The sequence below is a fragment of the Trifolium pratense genome, linkage group LG4, assembly GCF_020283565.1.
Source record: "Trifolium pratense cultivar HEN17-A07 linkage group LG4, ARS_RC_1.1, whole genome shotgun sequence".
Classification (NCBI taxonomy): domain Eukaryota; kingdom Viridiplantae; phylum Streptophyta; class Magnoliopsida; order Fabales; family Fabaceae; genus Trifolium; species Trifolium pratense.
In genome coordinates, this window is record NC_060062.1 from 10,356,433 (window position 1) to 10,377,020 (window position 20,588).

The 20,588-nt window shown below is 32.5% G+C and overlaps 3 protein-coding genes across 3 annotated transcripts; all 3 read left to right on the forward strand.

The window, feature by feature from the left end:
• The first annotated feature begins 642 nt into the window (after window positions 1-642).
• Window positions 643-3,947, forward strand: LOC123924340 (organic cation/carnitine transporter 3-like). The gene is made up of 2 exons (XM_045977201.1): window positions 643-1,002; window positions 2,285-3,947. The coding sequence occupies exons 1-2, from the start codon at window positions 934-936 to the stop codon at window positions 3,755-3,757; spliced, it is 1,542 nt and encodes a 513-aa protein (XP_045833157.1). The 5' UTR covers window positions 643-933; the 3' UTR covers window positions 3,758-3,947.
• Window positions 3,948-4,813: 866 nt separating this feature from the next.
• LOC123923689 (eukaryotic translation initiation factor 2D) lies at window positions 4,814-12,518 on the forward strand. The gene is made up of 9 exons (XM_045976404.1): window positions 4,814-4,912; window positions 4,990-5,138; window positions 6,594-6,705; window positions 7,204-7,394; window positions 7,484-7,578; window positions 7,823-8,251; window positions 8,808-8,916; window positions 9,379-10,024; window positions 12,186-12,518. Exons 2-9 carry the CDS (start codon window positions 5,004-5,006, stop codon window positions 12,305-12,307), a joined length of 1,839 nt encoding a protein of 612 aa, XP_045832360.1. The 5' UTR covers window positions 4,814-4,912; window positions 4,990-5,003; the 3' UTR covers window positions 12,308-12,518.
• Window positions 12,519-14,113: 1,595 nt separating this feature from the next.
• Window positions 14,114-20,336, forward strand: LOC123923160. The gene is made up of 11 exons (XM_045975828.1): window positions 14,114-14,277; window positions 14,350-14,436; window positions 15,369-15,502; window positions 16,267-16,325; window positions 16,398-16,452; window positions 18,239-18,278; window positions 18,429-18,469; window positions 18,539-18,643; window positions 19,437-19,484; window positions 19,664-19,783; window positions 20,017-20,336. The coding sequence occupies exons 1-11, from the start codon at window positions 14,229-14,231 to the stop codon at window positions 20,098-20,100; spliced, it is 822 nt and encodes a 273-aa protein (XP_045831784.1). The 5' UTR covers window positions 14,114-14,228; the 3' UTR covers window positions 20,101-20,336.
• The last annotated feature ends 252 nt before the right edge of the window (window positions 20,337-20,588 follow it).

Below are 20,588 nucleotides of genomic sequence, written 5' to 3' on the forward strand. Positions count from 1 at the left end.
TGTTTCTTTTTGAAGGGATTACTTTGCAAATTGTAAATTTGTTTTTATCTTTAATCCAGTATGATAAGTAACAGAACGTTTGTATAATTAGAAATGTTTCTTTGACATTTATTCATGAACCATTTTAGGGTCATTCTTGCTTCTGTTAAGGATGAAGAATGCATAAAATTGATCAAGTTGCCGGTAGAGTTTAGTTGTTTTTTCTTTTTCCCGTAAGCGAAGTGATAATCACTGATAGACATTTACACGTACAACAGCGAAGTCTCAAATTCAAATTCGGATAAAAGTGTTCATTCTAACGATATTAACAATTATCAAATGAGCGAAATCTTTCCGACGTAGAGTTTAGGTTTTTAGTCCTTCAAAATAAAGTAATGGTTCCTTTCTGTCTCTCAATTATTTTGATGTCAACTGGCCTCTCTTTGCTGAAAATGGTTACAAAGTGGTCCACCACACCACTATCCCTACTTAAAGCATGAGGTCACTATTCTTTGATTAAAATGAGACAATTCATTTTATATTTACTATTAAATTACCGTGAAAATTTTGAACCTATCTACAATCTATTATCTATTATTAAAAAAAGAGTGAACTAGATATTTTTTTTCTTAATATAAGCGGCAAAAAAAGAAATTAAGAGCTACTATGAAACATCCCTCTCGTTTCAACCATCAACCAATATAATTATGTTGCAATAAAAGTTTAAACCAAACATTTCCATAAATGGTGAATCCAAGTTGGAGAGTGAATTTAAATTATGGACGAATAAGGAAAGTTCAATTAATATTAATAATGCACTATAAAAGATGAAGACTACTACATGAGATGAAAAGAGTGAGGTAGCAAGAGAGAAAGTAGTGCTTTCTTCCATTTAGTAGAAGAGGCCAATATATCTATAGATATATCTAATAGAGATTAAGAAATTGAATATATATGGCATCTATTGAGGAACTATCTGATCCAACACTCAAATCCATGGATGATATCAAAGCTATAGATGATGTATGTTATCTTGATCTTATTATTCCTTTGAATTTGATTATTTTTTTTGTTATTATTCATTATTCATTATATAGGAGTATAGTTTGATGCCTTTTAATTTGGAGAGTTTAGATTGAACATGAAAGGCCTTTGCAAAAAATAAAAATAAACTCCTTCAACGAGAGGATCTCCTAACAAAACAAAAAGTTATGAATAATATTTCTCATGCTTATTTCATTCATCCTTCCATTACATATAATAATAGCACCTAATTAGGACTATTATTAGTTTTTCAGCTATAAACTATCAGTTATCAGCTATTCTGCTATATTATTACTAAAGAGCATGAGTGGGGGTTCGCTTAGGCTTATCATGAGGGACTTAATCAGCATCAATGTGATCATCATCATCATTATCCACGACAAAACATCTCGATTCAAGATTTAAAATATTGTTATGATTTCCATACCTTTCATTTCATTATTTTTTAAATCCTCCACTTATGTTATGTTTTTAAATTTTAATTTTTTTGACGGTATGTTTTTAAATACGATACCATTTTTATCTATTTTTCTTAATCTCATTAATTGGATGTAATCATTCCTCTGTCTGGATGTTTTCTTTTTCTTTAATTTATAGTTGTGAGACTCATATACACCGAGTCCGTTTGTATCGAGTTATTTTTATTTAAATTTTATTTATAAGTTTGTCAAAATAGTTTATAAAAAAAAAGTAGTTTATAAAAATACAATTTTCATTAGTGAGAACTTACTGTTAGATATTCCGCCTTCATTGCGGTCCGCCCCCATCCACCTAATTGCGGCATTTGGGTTGCCTTCATTGCAGCCTCCAACACCTTCATTGTGTTGGGTGTGAAGGGGTAGATTTAGTCCCACATTGTTAAGAGATATGGCCTGTGTAACGTTTGTATAGCTTGGGCAACCCTCACCTTGCAAGCCGGTTTTGTAAGGTTGAGTTAGGCCCAATATAAAATCTAACACTTACTAATGACAAAAATTAAATTAATTTCGTAGAGTTTGTTTTGAAATATTATTAACTATAGAGTTTAAATTAACACCCTACTAAGATCCAAAAAAAAAAAACACCCTATTACATTGGTGATTCCCTCACTCGATGTGTTATTAAAGATGAAGCAGCATCATATACATACCCTCATTTTCATAATTCTGATTTTGATAGACATATGTTAGTAGTTAGAGTTAGTAAAGAATAATATTCATAACAAATAATTAAAATGACAAATTAAGTTCTAATTCTACCAATTTCTGATTCTGCTAAGCAGGAAAAACTGATTCCATCATCAGATGAAATGATAGAGAGGAGTTTAGGAACATTTGGATGGGTAGAAGTTGTGCAATGCATTCTGGTATCGTTCGCAATGTTCTTCGACGCACAACAATCATTCATAACAATCTACACCGACGATTACCCAACATGGCATTGCACAAATCAAACCATGTGTACATCAAATTCCAACATCTGCAAAATCCCAAAATCTTCATGGTCATGGGATGGACCATCACAAAAAACAATCATATCTCAATGGAATCTTGAATGTGCAAGTAGCTTCATCACAGGTTTACCACAATCTTCATTCTTCATTGGTTGTCTTATTGGTACTTTTGCTTTAGCAACTTTGGCTGATACATCACTAGGAAGAAAAAACATGTTAATTATCTCTTGTTTATCAATGTCAATAACCTCAATCATCATAGTATTTTCGACCAATGTTTGGATTTACTCGGCGTTAAAGTTTCTCATTGGATTTTGGCGTTCATCAATTGGAACATGTGTTCTTGTTTTGTTAACGGAAAAAGTTAGCACCGAATGGAGGTTCACCGTTGGAATTGTTGAATATTTTTGCTTCACGTTAGGGTACACGTCATTACCTGGCATAGCTTATGTTTTTCGATTTTCGTCGTGGAAAAATGTTTATATTTGGACATCAATTCCAGCTATAATTTACTCAATCATTGGTTATTTCTTTGTTATCGAGTCTCCAAGGTGGCTTCTAATGCAAGGTAGAAACCAAGAAGCTATTGCAATGCTTAAAGGAATGAGTTCCGAAGAAAATGATGATTTAACCTCGAGTTTATTGCTAAATGTACCCCCTCAACAAAAGGCTTCAGTTTTTCAACTTTACTCATCAATAGCAAAATTGTTTGAGAGAAGTTGGGCTTTGAAAAGAATGGTTGCAACTATGGTGCTTGGTATTGGAATTGGAATGGTTTATTTTGGTATGCCATTAGCCGTTGGGAACTTAGGATTTGACATTTACTTGGCCGTTGTGTTCAATGGCTTAATGGAAATACCGTCTTGTGTCGCTACCTATTTCTTGGAGAATCGGCAAAGAAAGCCATCAATTCTTGCATTTTCATTAGCGAGCGGCGTATGTTGTGTTATGTGCGTTGTTGTTGGATCAGAAGTACAAGGAATCAAAGTCGGTTTAGCACTAACATCGTTTTTCAGTGCCTGTACGGCTTATAATGTGTTTCTTATATACATTATAGAGCTGTTTCCGACAAGTGTGAGGAACACGACAACGTCGTTGGTGAGACAAGCTATTGTTTTTGGTAACATTTTTAGTCCTTTTTTGATATCTGCTGGGAGGAAAAATGATGTTTTCTCTTATGGTGTGTTTGGTGTTGTTATTATGTTGTCATGTATTACTTTGCTTAGTTTGCCTGAGACCAAAGGATTAGCACTTTGTGATACCATGGATCAACAAGAGAAAAAAGAAAAAAATTATGTGTAATGTAATATTTATAATAGGGGTTGTGTTTTATCACTTTATGCTTTGGTTCGTTTGGTTTATTGTATTGGGTTGAAAAAGTTTTCATTTTGTCTTGGTTTTGAAGTGTGAACCTTAGATCTTATTTTTGAGCACTCTTATCAATATCTGAACTATGTTGTTGAAATTTACTTTTAGTTTTGTTTTGAAGGTATACTTACTTAGCCACAAATCTAAATAATTTTTATTTAGAAATTTGAAATATCCTCAGTTGCAAATAATTTAATTAATTTCAAAGAATCAGAATTTCTCAAGTCAGGATGAAGAATAATTGATTAAACTAATAAGCCTAAGTCATTGCTTATAAAAAAAAAAAAAAAGACTAGTTTAACAGAGATATCATATTTTATATGTAAGAATTGAAATTTGGATATGTGATCTCCCACTTAATTATTGTAAGAGGCAGAGTTTTAATTATTAAACTATTTGACAAAAAAAAAACTAATAAGACTAAGGGTCTGTTTGTATTGACTTATTTTCGAATTTATGTCAAACAGTTTATGCAAATAAATAAGTTTTTATATATTATTATAACTTTTCTAAAGTAGTTTTTGAAGAAAAAAAAAAACTTTATAATAATACATTTTTTGTTAGTAAAAATTTGCATAAACTATTTTCGTAAACTAAAAAATAAATCTAAATTAAAGAGACCTTGAACTCTTTAATTGTTCTATAAATTAAAATAAGTTGATTATCCAAAAGATTTTCTTTCTTTGTTAATGTAAACAAGCCCATATTTTGTAAAAAAGAAACTCATATTTTAGACTCCTGTGAAACTAAAAAATCATCGATAATTCAATATCAATAGTTAATTGGTCAATAATTGACGCTATACTTAATACGAAAAATTACGATTATAACTACGATCGAAAATATTGAAACTACTTAATACCATAATTGATATCTGAACCAAATTAGAAGAGACATGGAGCGATGCTTGTAGTAAAAAGAAAAAATCATCAAATCAACGACAAGTCACAATTATTTATTTTTTTATTAGAGCTGAACACACTATCTTGCAAATTCACTTACATCTAGAATTTTCTAGTAATACTCGGGAGGGACTAAACGCACGCATTGGCAATATTCCTCGTACATATATAAACCCAAACAAAATAGGTATACCAAAACTTTCCTGCCATCATCATCTATTGCGTTTTGATCGAACCTTATAATACTTGTTCACTCTTCTTCACACTGAAAATCGAAGATGTTCAAGAAGGCGGTGGAAGCTAAGTCTCAACAGAGACTATCCGGTGCCGACAGAAAGAAGCTCAAACGAACCGTTAAACAAAAATTCCCAACAGCTTCTGATTCTGACCTAGACACTTTACTTCCTCCTAAGGTATCATATCATCATTTTTTTCTAATATTCAAATTTCCATATTTTATTATGCAACCTAATTCACCTGTCAATAAAATACCAATAATTGTTTCAGATAATAATAATAATATGGATTAAATCAAATAAATACTGATTTTCGTCCTTAAATGTGGTAGGGAATCAAGTAAGTGTTGTCACAACATTTCAATCATCAATGTACTAAAATTAAATAAAAACCTAGGTGTCCCGATGAGCTTAGCTCACTTGGTAGCGATATCGCATATATTATGCAAGAGTCAGGGTTCGAATCCTTTGCAGAGGAGAAAAACACATGACAAACTTTTAAAGCATTGAACAATTTTTTGGTGGACAAAATGTTGTTTTAGTATTTTAGACAACTTGTAATTAGGATAAAAAGTTGTTCTGTGGTTTGGTGATGGACAACAATTTCAATTTTGTTCGGTAGCAAAAATAGTTTTGAAATCAAACACAATACAACTGAGTTGTCTAGTTCATTTTCTTATTTTTTTTATCAGATCAAATGAACCCTAAATGTGTGTTTGATTAGTCATTTCGGTTCTCGAATGTGTACTTCATTAGTTACCTTAGTTCTCTGATGTTTATTCTATTGGTCAATTTGATTCATAAAATTACTAACAAAAGAGACAGTTAGAGATGTGTTGGTAAATTTGATACATTCGGGGACTATGGCAACGACACGTCACACATTTAGAGACAAGAATATATATATTTACGTGATTGAGAGTAACTACTTGTGTCGGTGTTGTGGGACACAAACACTGGAGACGACAAAGACATGAAGACGATGGTAAAAGTTTAAGAAAATGAAAGTGATTGAATATAACCATGTATGTTGTTGTCGTGTTGGTTTCGTGCATTGACATGTGTTGGACACCCGACACACTTTCAATCTGACGTGTTGGTGTGATAGCTGCCTGGGTATTATGGGGTGTTCAAGTCCCACATCGATTAATATGTGATACTCCAATCTTTTTCGCTTGATCAAGAAGTCTTATGTCCCCCGAGTCGCACGGCGTTTTAACCGAAAAAACTTCTTTCGCAATTCATGCTTTTCTGTTTTTATGACCAGATATTTTTTCTTGATTTCCATTTCAAATTGTTCTCTGGACATTTAAGTAACTTGATTGATCATTCTATCTTGATAGCTAGCTTTTAAGGAAGTGTTTTCAAAGTGCTTGAATGTTTATCAGTGTTGCATAGATCTTGAGTTTTCATGTTCTGTATTAATTTTTTTTTTTTGGTCAAGTAGCCTAGTGGCTAGACTCTCACACATTTAAATGTGGAATGTGGAGAAGTGTGGAATCCGGGGTTCAAACCCCGAAGTGCTACATAGATCTTGAGTTTTCATTCATGTTCTGTATTAATTAATCAATGCTAATCAACTAACTTCAATATATTAACATTAAAATTATTAATATAATGCATTAATGCCAGGCAGAGATAACAGTGGCCAAGTTTCAAACCAGAGTTCATGTGTATGCTGTGGAGGGAGGTTTTCCTGTGTTTTTCGACATTGATGGCCGCGGTTCGGATATTTTCCCAACAGGTAGGTTTGGCTTTTGTATTTTCTTATTTTTGGAAATAAAAATGAGTGGTATTCATTTATATGTATAATGATCCCGTGCGAGATTGCACTGGTGGGAAAAAATGTGTGAAATTGTGCCACGTGTTTATTACAGATGTAGGACTAGGAGTTAGTTAACTCCAACTAGAGTTAGTTGTGCATATAGATGTAGATGTAAACCTCCATTTACCCAAGTCATTCTTCTTGCTCGGTAATGAAAGAATTTCTCATTTCTCTCTGTATCCACATAGTTAACATGATAGTTAAAATGCGGTTTATATCTACAGTCTATATATACAACTGACTATGGCTACTAGGAAGTAATGAACTCTAATTATCATAAGATTCATAACCAAATGCAACTAACTCCTCCATCTGTAATAGTGTTAACAGGGGGATTAATTTTTTTTTTTTTATAGAATAAAGAGATAGATCGGTTATCAAGCACTGAATTTGTATATTCAAATGGTATCGTTGCAGTTTATGCTCTCTGGATGGTGCCTGATTTGCTGCCAGCTTTCATACTCAAGGGCGGCGAGGTTTCCCGGTATGTTATAGGTGGAGCTGACTTGATGTTCCCTGGTATACTTGTGCCTCCTGAAGGTCTTCCATCATTTGCGGCCGGGGAAACATGGGCGGTTAAAGTACCCGAAAATCCTGCTCCTATTGCGGTAATAATTATTTACATTGATTGTTTGCTGTAAAAATTGATGCTTGAAAGCTGGAAGTATCTGTTAAATTTGCATTTGTTCTTGTCAAGGTTGGGAGTACCACAATGAGCAGTGCCGAAGCATTGAAAGCTGGATTGCGTGGAAAGGCATTGAGAATAACTCATTATTATCGTGATTTGCTATGGTAAGTATTATTAGATCCTGATTGTTTCATGAACAATGTTGTCAAATATCAGCCATGGCAGATGGCAGTATCATATTTTTTTACAACAATATGGCGGTTTAAAATGGAGGATTTTTGGCTTTCCTCCATGGTCCGCCGTATGCTATCGATAACAATGTTCTTATGTTCCTGTTCCTTTAGTGAATGTTAACAATTTTTTCAGAAATTCAAGTTATTAATTTTTACTATTTGATTGGATTTGTAGGGAATCGGTTGAAGGCCGTTATGTGCCTAATGCAGGGTTTTTGGAAGATGTTGTGTTTGGCCATCCTTCTTTATTATCGCCACCTTCTCATGATGGTGATTTGACTGAGGCCGCATGTGAGACATCAATTGACCAACAGGACAACACGAAAAGTGATGAAGCGGAGGGATCATCGGATGTAAATGAATTACCATCTGACTCCAGCCATGCATTGACAACACCAAACAATCATGAAATTACGGCAGATGAAATAACTGCTGGTGTGGTTGATTTGAAGTTACCTGATAATGACTCTCCTAATGAACCAAATGACCAACATACTTTATCAACTTCAGATGTAGATTTGCTGTTAGATAAGTGCCTTTTGCAAGCACTGCATACAACATTGAAGGATAATAAAGACCTTCCAATTCCTGGAAGCACTCTATGGTAGGACTAAATCTCCCTCTATCCCTCTCTTTTGGATCTTGGCTGACCAAGTTAAACATTAAATTGTCATTTGAAAAGTGTTTAGTTAAGTGCTGAAAGTGTTGGTATTTTAAGAAAAGTAGAAAACTATTACCATTGAATATAATAAAGGTTTTTGGCTAATGCGTGTTTTAGGACACATGTTAATTAAGGAATTTAGAAATTAAAGTATTTTAATAGAAAGTTTAGCAGTTATACTTATACATGATGAGAAAAATACAAAGCTGTACTTTTTATTTAGTAATTTCAAAAATGTCTTCGGTGTATCTGTTAGACTTTTGTCTATAAAACAGTATCATGTAAAAGGAAATTATTGACATGTGATGATATAAGTAAGAATACTTGCTGCATAGTACATTCAGTGACTGCTACTGTGCATAAATGTATTTAGCATTTTTTTTTCACTTAAATTCGTTTCAGATTGTATTGCACATACACTTTTAGTTAGTGATGAGTGCTGAACTAAAAGTTCAAATTTACGTCCACTAATATAAATATTTGTTTTTGTGCATTGTAGGTCAAACCATGTATTGCCATGTAGGCCTTCAGGAATAACTTTAGACATCAAGAAGTCGTCTCACAAGAAGCTATCTAAGTGGTTACAAGCAAAAGCTTCCTCTGGCTTGGTATGTCATCTGCTATTTTACTAGGAAAGTAGAATAGTAAATTGCATGGTTTTTAGTATCTTACGGTACACGCAAGTTGTATCTCGATTTGATGCTAAATTGAACTCAATTGATACGAATCTCTTATGTGTATCTATTTGGCCATAAATGAATTCCATCTTGATTCCCGATTCACTATGTTAGAGGATAGGATGGAAAATATTGAAAAGTACTCGCTCAAGATGAGAGGGAGTGGGTGGGAATTGATTCGGGAATGAGAGGGAGTTTTAAACTTGTCATATGAGAAATGAAGGATAAAAATAGGTTTAAAATACATGTTCTTTTTTGTTTGTAAGTTGTGAGCAAAACTTATTGACTTTTTAAATTTCTTTTTTATCATCTGCTAGTAAAGCTTCTTGTGTTGAACTTATTTGCAATGCCATTTCAGGCATATTTTTTAATGTAGATTTGCGTTTTGAACAGATATCAGTGAAAGAAGATAAGCATAAAAAAGAAGTCGTGCTATTTTCAGTTAACCGAAAACATGCTGATTATTCATCCTTTAAGCCTGAAAAAAGGCCAGTGGAGAAACCTGACCAGTCCAGTGTCCAATCTGTCAATGAAACTCGTTCGTCCAAAACTCTTGAAGTAGCTGAAATCTACAAGCCAAGCGTACATGTCAATCCCATATTTTCATCTGTTGGAGCTGATACAGGGAAACTTTATACTGCTTCTGAAGCCACTGATATTGTCTTCGCATATGTTGAAAAAGAAAATCTTGTGAAACCAACAAATAAATCCCTTGTGATTCTAGATGCAACGTTATGTGATGCACTGTTCAAGGGGGCTATTAAAAAAGGAACTACTTATCCTACTGAAATTCACAAGAAAGATATAGGGCAAACATTTGTGAACCGAATGCAACCTCACCATGTTGTGACAAGAGGGAATGAATCTGTAGTTCGTAAAGGTGCACTTAAAACAATTCAAATAATGACAGAAAGACGGCAAGGCAACAAGAAGGTAACCAAACTATCTGGTATGGAATCATTTCTTATAGATGGTGAAGCATTAGCATCAGAACTTCAGAAGAAATTTGCTTGCAGTACCACTGTTGGAGAACTACCAGGTATTTCTTAACCATATTTAAATTGGATGTTTTATATTTTGTTTGTGCTTGTTATGATTTTTATTTTATTTTTTGTCGAAAGCTTATTATGTTTCTTTTCCCACTGATTCTGTAATGATGTTATCATCAAGGAATGTGGGATTTTCTATCAGATGTTTGTTTAGATGCTTCTTTCCTTCGGTTAAATTCAATCACATGTGGTTGTGTCTGATTTTATCTGCATTAATTGCGCCAAGACTAGTCCCAGTTGCACGCATGACATTTGATTTCTCAGTTTTTGTACTGACAGTGTGATAGGCTGTATTGGATTTTTCTTCTTCTGTATTTAGTGACACTAGACTAGTTGTAGTTGCACGACATTTTAATTTAAGAACATTTTTAGATTCATAAGCAGTAAGTGCAGCAACTCTGTTGTCCTCTTTTTAAGTACATAGATAGAGAAACCCACTTGGGGTTGGTCTAGTGGTGTTGGCTTGGGTCCTTGGAGTATGCTCCTCTCAAGCTCTCAGGTTCGATTCCCCCTGGTGCCAATTTAGGTGGGCTAAGTCCATACAGAGCAAAAAAAACTCTGGCTTTAAATGGGCCCCCCCGCAAGTGGGCCGTGGGATTGGTCCCCTTGGATTAGTCGGTCCTAAGGCCGGATACCAAGTTTTTTTTAAAAAAAGTACATAGATAGAGAGGCTACTGCATATGCATTTTGATTAAAATGTATCAATTTCCTTATGAATGAATGTAACTGAAGAAAACCCAAGGATCCTACTTACATGCATGTAAAAGTGACATGCCCTTAGATGGGGAGTTGGGCTATGAGCAGGGTAGGCCCAAAGAGTGGAGACTGTATATTAGGAAAAATAAGAAAAAGGACAGTGATGAGATGGCAGAGAGAGAGAAGAGGGGAGAGAGTGCGTGAACTGATTTTCTGTTATATGCAAGGTTGTCAGAATTGCAAGTTTGCTTTAAATTGAAAGAGGATAGTAAGATCACAAAACCTAAAATCGCAACCAAAATCGATGGATTCTACTCAATTAATTTTGTAGAATCGAAAGGGGAAAGTCGCAAAATCGCAACCGAAATCGAAGGATTCTACTCATTATATTAAATATGTATTATAAAGTGCAACTACTCAAAGTTTGAAATCTTGAAACAAATATAAAACAACCAAATCTCAAAGTTAAAACAAATATAAAAGAGTAGTGCTATATGCAGCGAAGGCATAGCATCACGAACTTCACCAAACAACACATGTTGCTTTTTAATTGGTAGTCAAAGTTTCAACACCCCTCTCAGTGGAAAACATGGGAGGATAATTGTAAATTTATGCAGCATTTGTAGGTTTGCTATATTTTCACGAAGTCTCTATTCGCTATGTACAACATTTTCCTTATTTTAATAAACAGGGTCGGAAAAACCTCAAACCGGGTCATCTTTTACCCATTCAAAAATCACAACAAAAATAATACCAAAATCGGTAGAATCCATACAGAATCGCGCGGTTTTACTGGATATATGTGATTCTGCGATTTTACTGGGATTTTGCTTTGATTCTGGATTCTACTCAGGATTCAGATCGTTTAGGGTGAGCAGATTCGTGGGATTTCACGATTCTACTGCGATTTTGGTAACAATGGTTATATGGGGTTTAGGGTGTAGCGGTTTTGTTGAGAAGGATCATTCTGTTAGAGGCCTGGAATAGTCTATTCTCCGAAAGAGCTGAGCTATGTGGAGTAGAAGGGATAATCATCCCTCTGCTTGTTTACTTTTCTTCATAACTAATACTCCACATTTCCATCTCACTTAAAAAAACGTTTTCTGTACAAATATTTCAGAAACATAGTATAAACAATGTGGCAATTTTTGTAGTTAAAAGTGAAAACATGAAACCTAAACTATTTCCTGAAATCAAACACAGACCTTAATATTTTTTTAATATTTAGTCTTTAAAGTCTTTCACGCTATCTGACCCTTCTTTGCATTAATATAACACTGTGTTAGGATGTAGTGAACCAAGAGCAATTGCTTATTTCATTGAATATTTTGTTTGAATGGTCTGATGATTCTCTAGTTGCAACTGATAAAGTTTGATTCTCTAGTTGCAACTGATGAAATGATGTGTTTATTATATTGTCACTAAAATTTGGAAATATTTGTTTGCACTCTGCAGGTAAGAAAGGGCAAGAGGTTCTGGTTCAAGGTGGAGTCATTGACGACCTGGGGAGGCATTTGGTGGAACAATATGGAGTTCCAAAGAGATTTATTGAAGTTCTTGATAAAACCAAGAGATGAGCTCTACAATAAAAGTAGTTGTTTGAAATACTTTGTGGCAATGCTGGGAATGCTTTGCTTGGATTCAGGAAATGTAATGCATTTTTGCACTTTTGGGTATTTATTTTAGTTTTAAGTTAATACAGAAAGAGTAAACTCAGAATTGGAATGGACAAAGGTTCTTTCCAATTCAAATATTTGACGTTTATAATTTATAAGATTATTTCGAAAATCTTGACTGGGAAATATTATTTGCAATTTTAACATGATGAGAGTGTAAGGTGCAAGCTCTCACCATTCAAAAAATATAATAAAAGAGAAATATAAGTGAAATTTAGATATAATGAATTTGATATAAGTGAGAAATCATATTTTATTTTCTGATGTAAAAGTTACACATGAGAATATTTATTCTCGAATACAACCGTGAGTTAAAAGAGATTGATATCAGTTGTGTTAGGAATAATCTAACAAATATATTAGATTATCTAATTACCTAACATGAAACACATTTTTATGATTGAAATGACTAAAATAAGACATTCCTTGATGATGTTTTTGTAAATTTAATACATTCAATTACTCAAATACTATAACCAAGTCTATGTGAAACATGTTTTGTATCATGTAAAAACTTATTTTTCACTATTAAATCAAATGAAATGTAATGAGACTTGTTGATTTTATGATTTAAGATTAATTTACTTGTCCACATTAGACAAAACACTAAAACATGACTCTCACTAATGTGCACATAAAATTTTCTTGCACCATGAACACGTGTTTTACACCACTGAAATCATGTCATATTGTATCTCATTTAATTTAATTGTGTGATTTTTTTATTTAATGGTAGAAACCAATTTGTGCATTGTGCAAACATAAGTCTAACTTGTAGGGGGGTGTTTATGGTTTAGTGTATAGCAAAAACTGAACTATTACGATCCAAACTGAATCAAACTGTTTTACAAATAAATCGAACCGAATTGTTAAAAAATGTCTATTTTTATCAACAAAGAAGCGAGCTATTAAACTGAACCGGATTAATAATTCACTAATTAAACTATACCAAATCAAACTGGTACAATTCTATTCGCGAACTATTACTCAATTTTTTTTCAGTTCAATTTGGTGTTTTTTTTTTTTTTTTCTTAACACTCCCTTACTTAGAATTAGTTGGTACATTTCTTTTGAAGAAGAAATTAGTTGGTACATTAATGTTAGTTAGTTAAAAACTTAAGGTGAATAAGTTGAGTATATGAGTTTAACTTCAATTTCTGCCTATATATTTCTACCATCGGAACTAAAATCATGATTGGTGTCAGTTTTAGTTAAGTTTTTTCTTTTTTTTTTTTGTGAAAAGTTTTAGTTAAGTTTACTCCTCTTGAAAGTGATATATAGGCTTTGTTTGCTAAGGTCAAATATTGAGCTTATATATAGCTTATAAATTTATTTTTGACAGAGATATAGCTTATAACTTATAAGCTCTATTTGGTAACAGTTTTAAAAAAAAAAGGTTATAGTTTATTTTACTAGCTTATAGTTTATTTTTCAAACGTTATTTCAAGTAGTTTATGAGCTTATATCTTATCATATTTTATTCCAATTTTACCCCTATCATCTTACTTGAAAAAATTAAATATTAATTAAACATATCTTTTTTATGTCATTTCGGCTAATTTTACCCCACTCAACCGCTAATTTTACCAAAAACTACAAATTCAATCGGCTAGCTTATTCGCTATCTGTTATAAATTCATCCGTTATAATTTATAAACTAGCTTATCGCTATTTTATTTTTTTTTTTATCAAAAATTGACCCCAAAGGGAAACGGTAGCTAACACAGGATCTATAAATACCCTTTCCCTCCAAAATTCCTTTTCATATCAACATTTCAAACAGAGAAACGAATCACTGATACTACGAGCGAAGAAGAAGAAGATGGATGAATATTTGCAGTACATGAAAACGTTACGCTCTCACATGAACGGTACCTTCCAAATCTCAAATCTCTTCACACTTTTTACATCAATCTGAATTCCAAAATTCAAACCGATTTCAGATGCGGAGGATCAAGCTGCAAAGATTTCTGCAGAAGAACAAATGCAGATGACGAACATTCGTACTTTGGAAAACGACATCGATTTAGGTCAAGTTCAAATTCGCGTTCAAATTTTCTTGTTATTTCATCGATTCAATCACTGTTTATAGTTTAAGAAGTGAAATTAACAATCAAAATTTGCTAATTATGTTGTATTTGAACTATATATCGTAGATTTGGAATTCGAATCTCATTCATCATAATTTCTCACTATTATATGAAACGGTTCTGTTTTCCTTTAAATTCACTTTGCGATTGTTGTTAAGTTCTATATGAACTATATATTTGTAATCTAATACATCAAAATTTCTCACTGTTATATACAGCGGTTTAGTTTTCCTTCAAATTCGCATTGTTTTAATTAATGTCACTTTCATTGATTCGGACAGTCTAAGATGTGAAACAATCGAAATTGCTATAGTATTTGGTAGATTTGGAATCTCATACATCATATATTTTCACTATCATATGCATCGGTTTTGTTTTCCTTCGAATTCGTGTTGCGTTTTAATGTCATTTTCGTCGATCCAAACAATGTTTATAGTCTAAGAACTGAAACAATCAGAATTGCTGTAGTATTTGTAGATTTAGAATCTTATACATCAAATTTTCTCACTATCTTATGCAGCAATTAGTTTTCCTTCGGATCTGCGATATGTTTTAATGTCATTTTCACCCATCCGAACAATGTCTGTAGACTAAGAAGTGAAACAATCAAAATTTTGTAAATGTATGGAATTGGAATCTCAGATAGTAATTTTCCATAAATTTGCAATCTCATACTTTTTTAAAATTCTCATTATTGTTGTGTCGCCTAGGTTTCTAGATGTAGTTTTTAAGAGGATTGGTTTTGCCATCCAAAAAGGTTTAGCGGCATAGCTTGTTGCTTGTTTGCATTTCATTCATGTGTAATTATCTTCAATATATATACAAATTATATTTCTGATTAAAAAAAATTATTGTTAATTTATTATAAGCAGCGAAATCTGAAATTGCACAAGTGGTTGAAGATACGGACAAGATGAATAAGTCTAAGGTTGAGATATGCTCGAAAATATTGGAAAACCAGAAAAAGATTGCCTCATTGGAGTCTGATACGTCTAGACTTACACAGGTAAAAATGATTGTGTCCTTTGATCTTGTTAAAGTTATTTCCATATGCAATGTGAAATTGAAGCAATGGTGAATCTAATTTTTTATAACTGAACTTGGTTTTTTGTTTTTTCTGTTGTAATCGATGGTACCTCTTCTATTGGAATGCATGATATATTCAGTTATTGTTTTGGCATTTGAGCAAAACATAAGCAGTTGTTATATAAGAGTTTATATCATAAACACTTAGATTTGGAAGTTATTTGTGCTTTGACATACATACTGAAAACCTATTTACATTCTTAATGTGAAAGTAGAATTCGATGCGGACCTGGCTGTTTCCATAAGCTAGATTGGGACTAAAAATTGCTTGTGAGCATATAATAAGCTAATTTTATAAGTTTTATCAACTATTGACACAAATGTAAAGTCATGGACATGAGATAAGTTCCAATAAACTTGCATGTAAATTGTAAAGTCATGTACGATTACACTACACACATTAACTTGGAGTACATACATTTATAACTGCAAAAATATACATTTTAAAAAATTAAGTAAATGTTGTGTCTTCGAATTTGACTTTCAAATTAAGTCGATTTGGTTGTTTGAATTTTTTTTTATCGGGGTTTAGGTTTGATCATGAAAAATTTGGAGCTTATTTCTTGTTTTGATGTGTGCCTTGTTAATGACGAAATAAAAGATAAGAAAAGCTAGGTGAGAAAAAAATATGATGCCTTGTTCTGGGTTTTGGATGTTGTTGTTCATGACTTTTTCTTCTGATAGACTACGGAGCTTATTCGGCAAGAGAAAGTTGGGTTATATGCCAAACTATCAGAGAGGAGGTAAATGAGGATGTTGAGTGAATTGTCTTGTACATTTCATGGTTATCCATCTAACTTGATTTTCATTTTCAGAGCCTACTACAGCAAGGTTGCAGAGGACATGAGTGCCAAATTCCAGAAGCAACAGGTTTGCTTCTATTGTTTGTTATTACTTATAAATGGACATAATTGGTTACCTTTGGAGAGTTATTATTACTTGAGTATTTAAAAACAAAAATAAGAATCTTGAAATATTTTTTGCTAGTATTTATTATGTTGTTTATAAAGGAATTACTAATTACTAATTACTAATTTGATTAACAATTTGACAATTATGAAATTAAAGAAAAACAAAGTCCAACAATTCAGAATAATAGAATTCAAGTATTTGAATAAAAAAATACAATAAAGAATAGTCCCGCATTGACTATTGGCAGTAGCCTTAAGTCTTGGCTTTCAAAACAACATATGAAAGTAGTTCCACATTGGAAGTGTGTAAAGAAAATGAGAGGAGAATTTAACTATGACTTAGCAGTCTATAACCCCGTACAGTCTACATGTAGAAAGCTTTTCTCACTAAACCCAGTTTGGCGGTTTATGACAACATTTCAGTCTGAAATCATTTCTTTGAATTTTTTATCATGTGTGAAAGGATTTCACATGAGGTGCAGATAGGGGTGTGCATGGTTTAAAAACCACACCACACCAAACCATATTTATGGTTTTGGTTTATATCCAAAACCATTTTAATGAAAAATTGGTTATTTTGCAAAACTAATTTGGATATGGTTTATAATTGGTTCGGAACCAATTTATAACCGGTTTATAATAAAAAATAGGTTACTTATTTATAATCGATTCATCTTAAATTTTATTTTATTTTTTATTTTTTTTTAAAAATGCATTATTATAACTTTTAATTCCTATATATTTAAACTTTTTTTTTTACAATAATTAAGCCAATATTTTTTTTTGTTTAATTGATTAAAAGAACATATTTAATAATTATTGTTTATAGAAAAAACATAATTTTTCTTTAATTTTATGAATTATTGGTTTATAATGAATTCATAAGAGTTTTTTTTCTAAGCCCAACAAATTTCAAACTAAGCTCAAAAAAACAGATTTTTTTAAGCCCAAAATAATTAAAATATAGATTTTTTTTAAAAAAAAAATCATCAAAAATCTGTTTTTTATAATTATTTTTAAAATAAATAAATTTTGTTAAATAAAAAATAATTAAATATTAAAGGGTGGTTGACGGTGGTCGGCCGCCGGAGCGCCGCCGTCACCACCGCGCCGGTCGCCGGTCGCCGCCGGAAAATCGCCGGTCGCCACCGTCCGCCGCCGGAGCTCCGCCGTGCCGGCCGCCGGTGGTCCGGCGTTGACCGCCGCGTTGACCAAATCCTCCACCACCTTATTAATTATTTATTTATTAAATTATATAATTAATTGAATTTGGAAATTTTTTTTTTTTTTAAAAAAAACTATTGGGCTTTTTTCTTATTGGGCCTCAATTTAAAAACCAATTTTAAACCAATTATAAAAAATTGGATAGGGTTTAGAATTGGTTTTTTTGTATTGGATTGGTTTGGTTTTTTTTTAAAATGGATTTGGTTATTAATTTTGAATATGGTTTGGTTAATGATTTGGTTAAGGTTACTTGGATTTTTTGCACACCCCTAGGTGCAGATGCTTATTTTGGCCGATCCTAATATTAAAATCTATTGGTAGCAACTTAATAGAAAGTGGATTTTAATAGTAGGATCGCCAATTTCAGTTCCTCGTCTAAAATATTACAATTGTGTATGATAAATTATTGACTGGAAGATAGAATAGAAAAAGAAGAAAAAAAAGTTCTCCGATTGTCAGGTCTGATTTACCTGTTTTCTTGATAAGTCTCTGCTAGTCGCTTATATGTTGAATTTATGCAGGTCATGGATAAAGTTTACGGGCCAAGAAGTGAATCTGAAGGTATGGGTGAACACTTAATTGAAAGTCCATCTTTTTGTTGTTTTATATTCTGAAGGTTCGGGTTACAGCTTACAAGCATTTTATGATTGAAAGCCGTTTATTGAAACTAAACTGATATCTGAAGTTTCCTATCTTAAACCTAACTTGCAGGGAGGACTGATGCTGATGATAACCGTGTCATAGATAAGCTGGTATATTACCTTTTTCATCAATGTGTGCTGCACGGAGTTGGAATCTGGTAATTTATCTTTGTATGACAGGGGAGTGATGCAAAGAAAAACTTAATCACCAACTTGGATTCAGCTAAAGCAAGGCATGATGAGATTCTTGTTCTGAAATCCAAGGTTCTCATGGACATCAACAAGGCACTTACCTGCATCCCTTTTTGACCGTCAATTATTCATTACTCAAGTTTTTGGTTGTTTATTTACTTTGTTTTGTCATGCCATCTGTATTTTCGATAATACATGCTGGAATGTCTGCATCTCGCGTCCTATTTACCATGATCTAGGTTGAACGGTGCATTCGAAATGAAAACAGACTATTTTGAACATCTAAAATAATTGTCTTCACTGCTCTAGAGTTTAATATGCTGAACTTTTAGGCATGTAGTGTTCAAATTTCATTGATACATCGACACATTTTCTCAAATGCTCTTCCATTAGTACATCGAATGAGAGAAACAAACAGAGCAGGTTCTTCAACCTAACGTTCTGTTTCCTCCATTTTTTGCTTCCTCCTAGTTTATAATTGTTATTCATTCAATTTAATTAGTGTTTTATTCTAATTTTCGATAAGTTCTTCACAAATGAAATGTCCTTATTACTTTTAAAGGTTGGCAATTTTATTTTTGCACTTGCCAATTTTTAAGCTTTCACGAAGTTAATCTGATGCAACCATATTTCCCTTTGATAAAGTTGCTATTGGTGGTTTTGAAAATCAACATTTTTGCATTATGAGGGATCCAAAGACTGGGTCAAAAAATAATTATGAGGTGGAAAGTCTATAGTGCTACTGTTAGCAAATATGTGACTTCTATAGCCATATAATTTGGATTTGGAAAACATCAGAATGGGATCATTTGAATTTGGTTTATATTATGCTAATATGGTTTTTATACTTTCTTTGCTTCTTACTATTATTTGTTTTTCATTTTAGATAAAACTCGCTATTGAGGATGTCAAGTGCAGAGAAAATGAGTTTAAGGTTGGTTATTGTGCAAAATTATTTATATTATTTGTTTTTCTATATACTTATTTGCACTATCTTGGATAGGTAAGCTTCTTTCTTTTTTCTTAATTGATAACAATCAATTATTTCGTAGCTTTTAAGAAGTGATTTTGCAGAAGAACTTATTTAATTATTCGTTCCAATGAATGAGCCAGCCAGAGCTAAAAGCAGCTGATATAACTGCACTTGAAGAGGAATATAATGCTCTTTTGTCAGACAAAGCTGGAGAAACTGAATACTTGCAGTCTATGGAGAAACAGGTTAACAAATTCAAGGTAAAGCATGTTTACTCCACTGGTAAATTTTACAAGGGACTTAAGTAGTAGTAATCAACAAAATAGTTATACCTTAAGTTATAACATGTATTCCAATGCAGACATCAAATAGAAATAATCAAGTGGCAATATTTAATTAAGATTTTCTATCTTATGTAAAACTGACACACGCGTTTTAGTTTTCTCTTAAAAAATTTCTTTGCATTTATGGATATATGCCTCTGATTTTACAGGATATCTGTCAAGTGGTAAAATGTGCTTGTGGTGAGGAATACACAGTTGCATTGAATACAGATTTGCAGTGTACCGGAACATGAAACTACTGCAGCCTATGAACATAGTTGTTCATGCTGATCTTGATCAAGTAAGATATAGTGTTTTCATGAATGTATCCTTGGTTTCTGATTGTATTTTCGATTCAATACAGGGATTCACGGCAATTCTATCAAAACAAAAAACTGTCTTTACAAAATTAATGAAAAGTATATAGTACTTCTGCCTTGGTTAACATATCAGCTTTAGTGCAGAAGACAAATGAACTGATAGATTGTTTTACTGCACATTAAATAATAGTCGTCCTTACAAAATGAATGAGAATTATATAGTAAAATTTCTTCTTCAAATTGACTCAAGTCGCTTACATGAATAGAAATACATTGATCGTGTGTGGACAATAATTTGAGTCACTCACGCGACAGAAGAAGAAAATAGAATTCTCCAAAGGATTATCTAGGGATCAAATAAACTCTTAATTATTAATCCTAATGCTCTTAAGGGTAATTCTACACACTTAAGGCCTCCACAT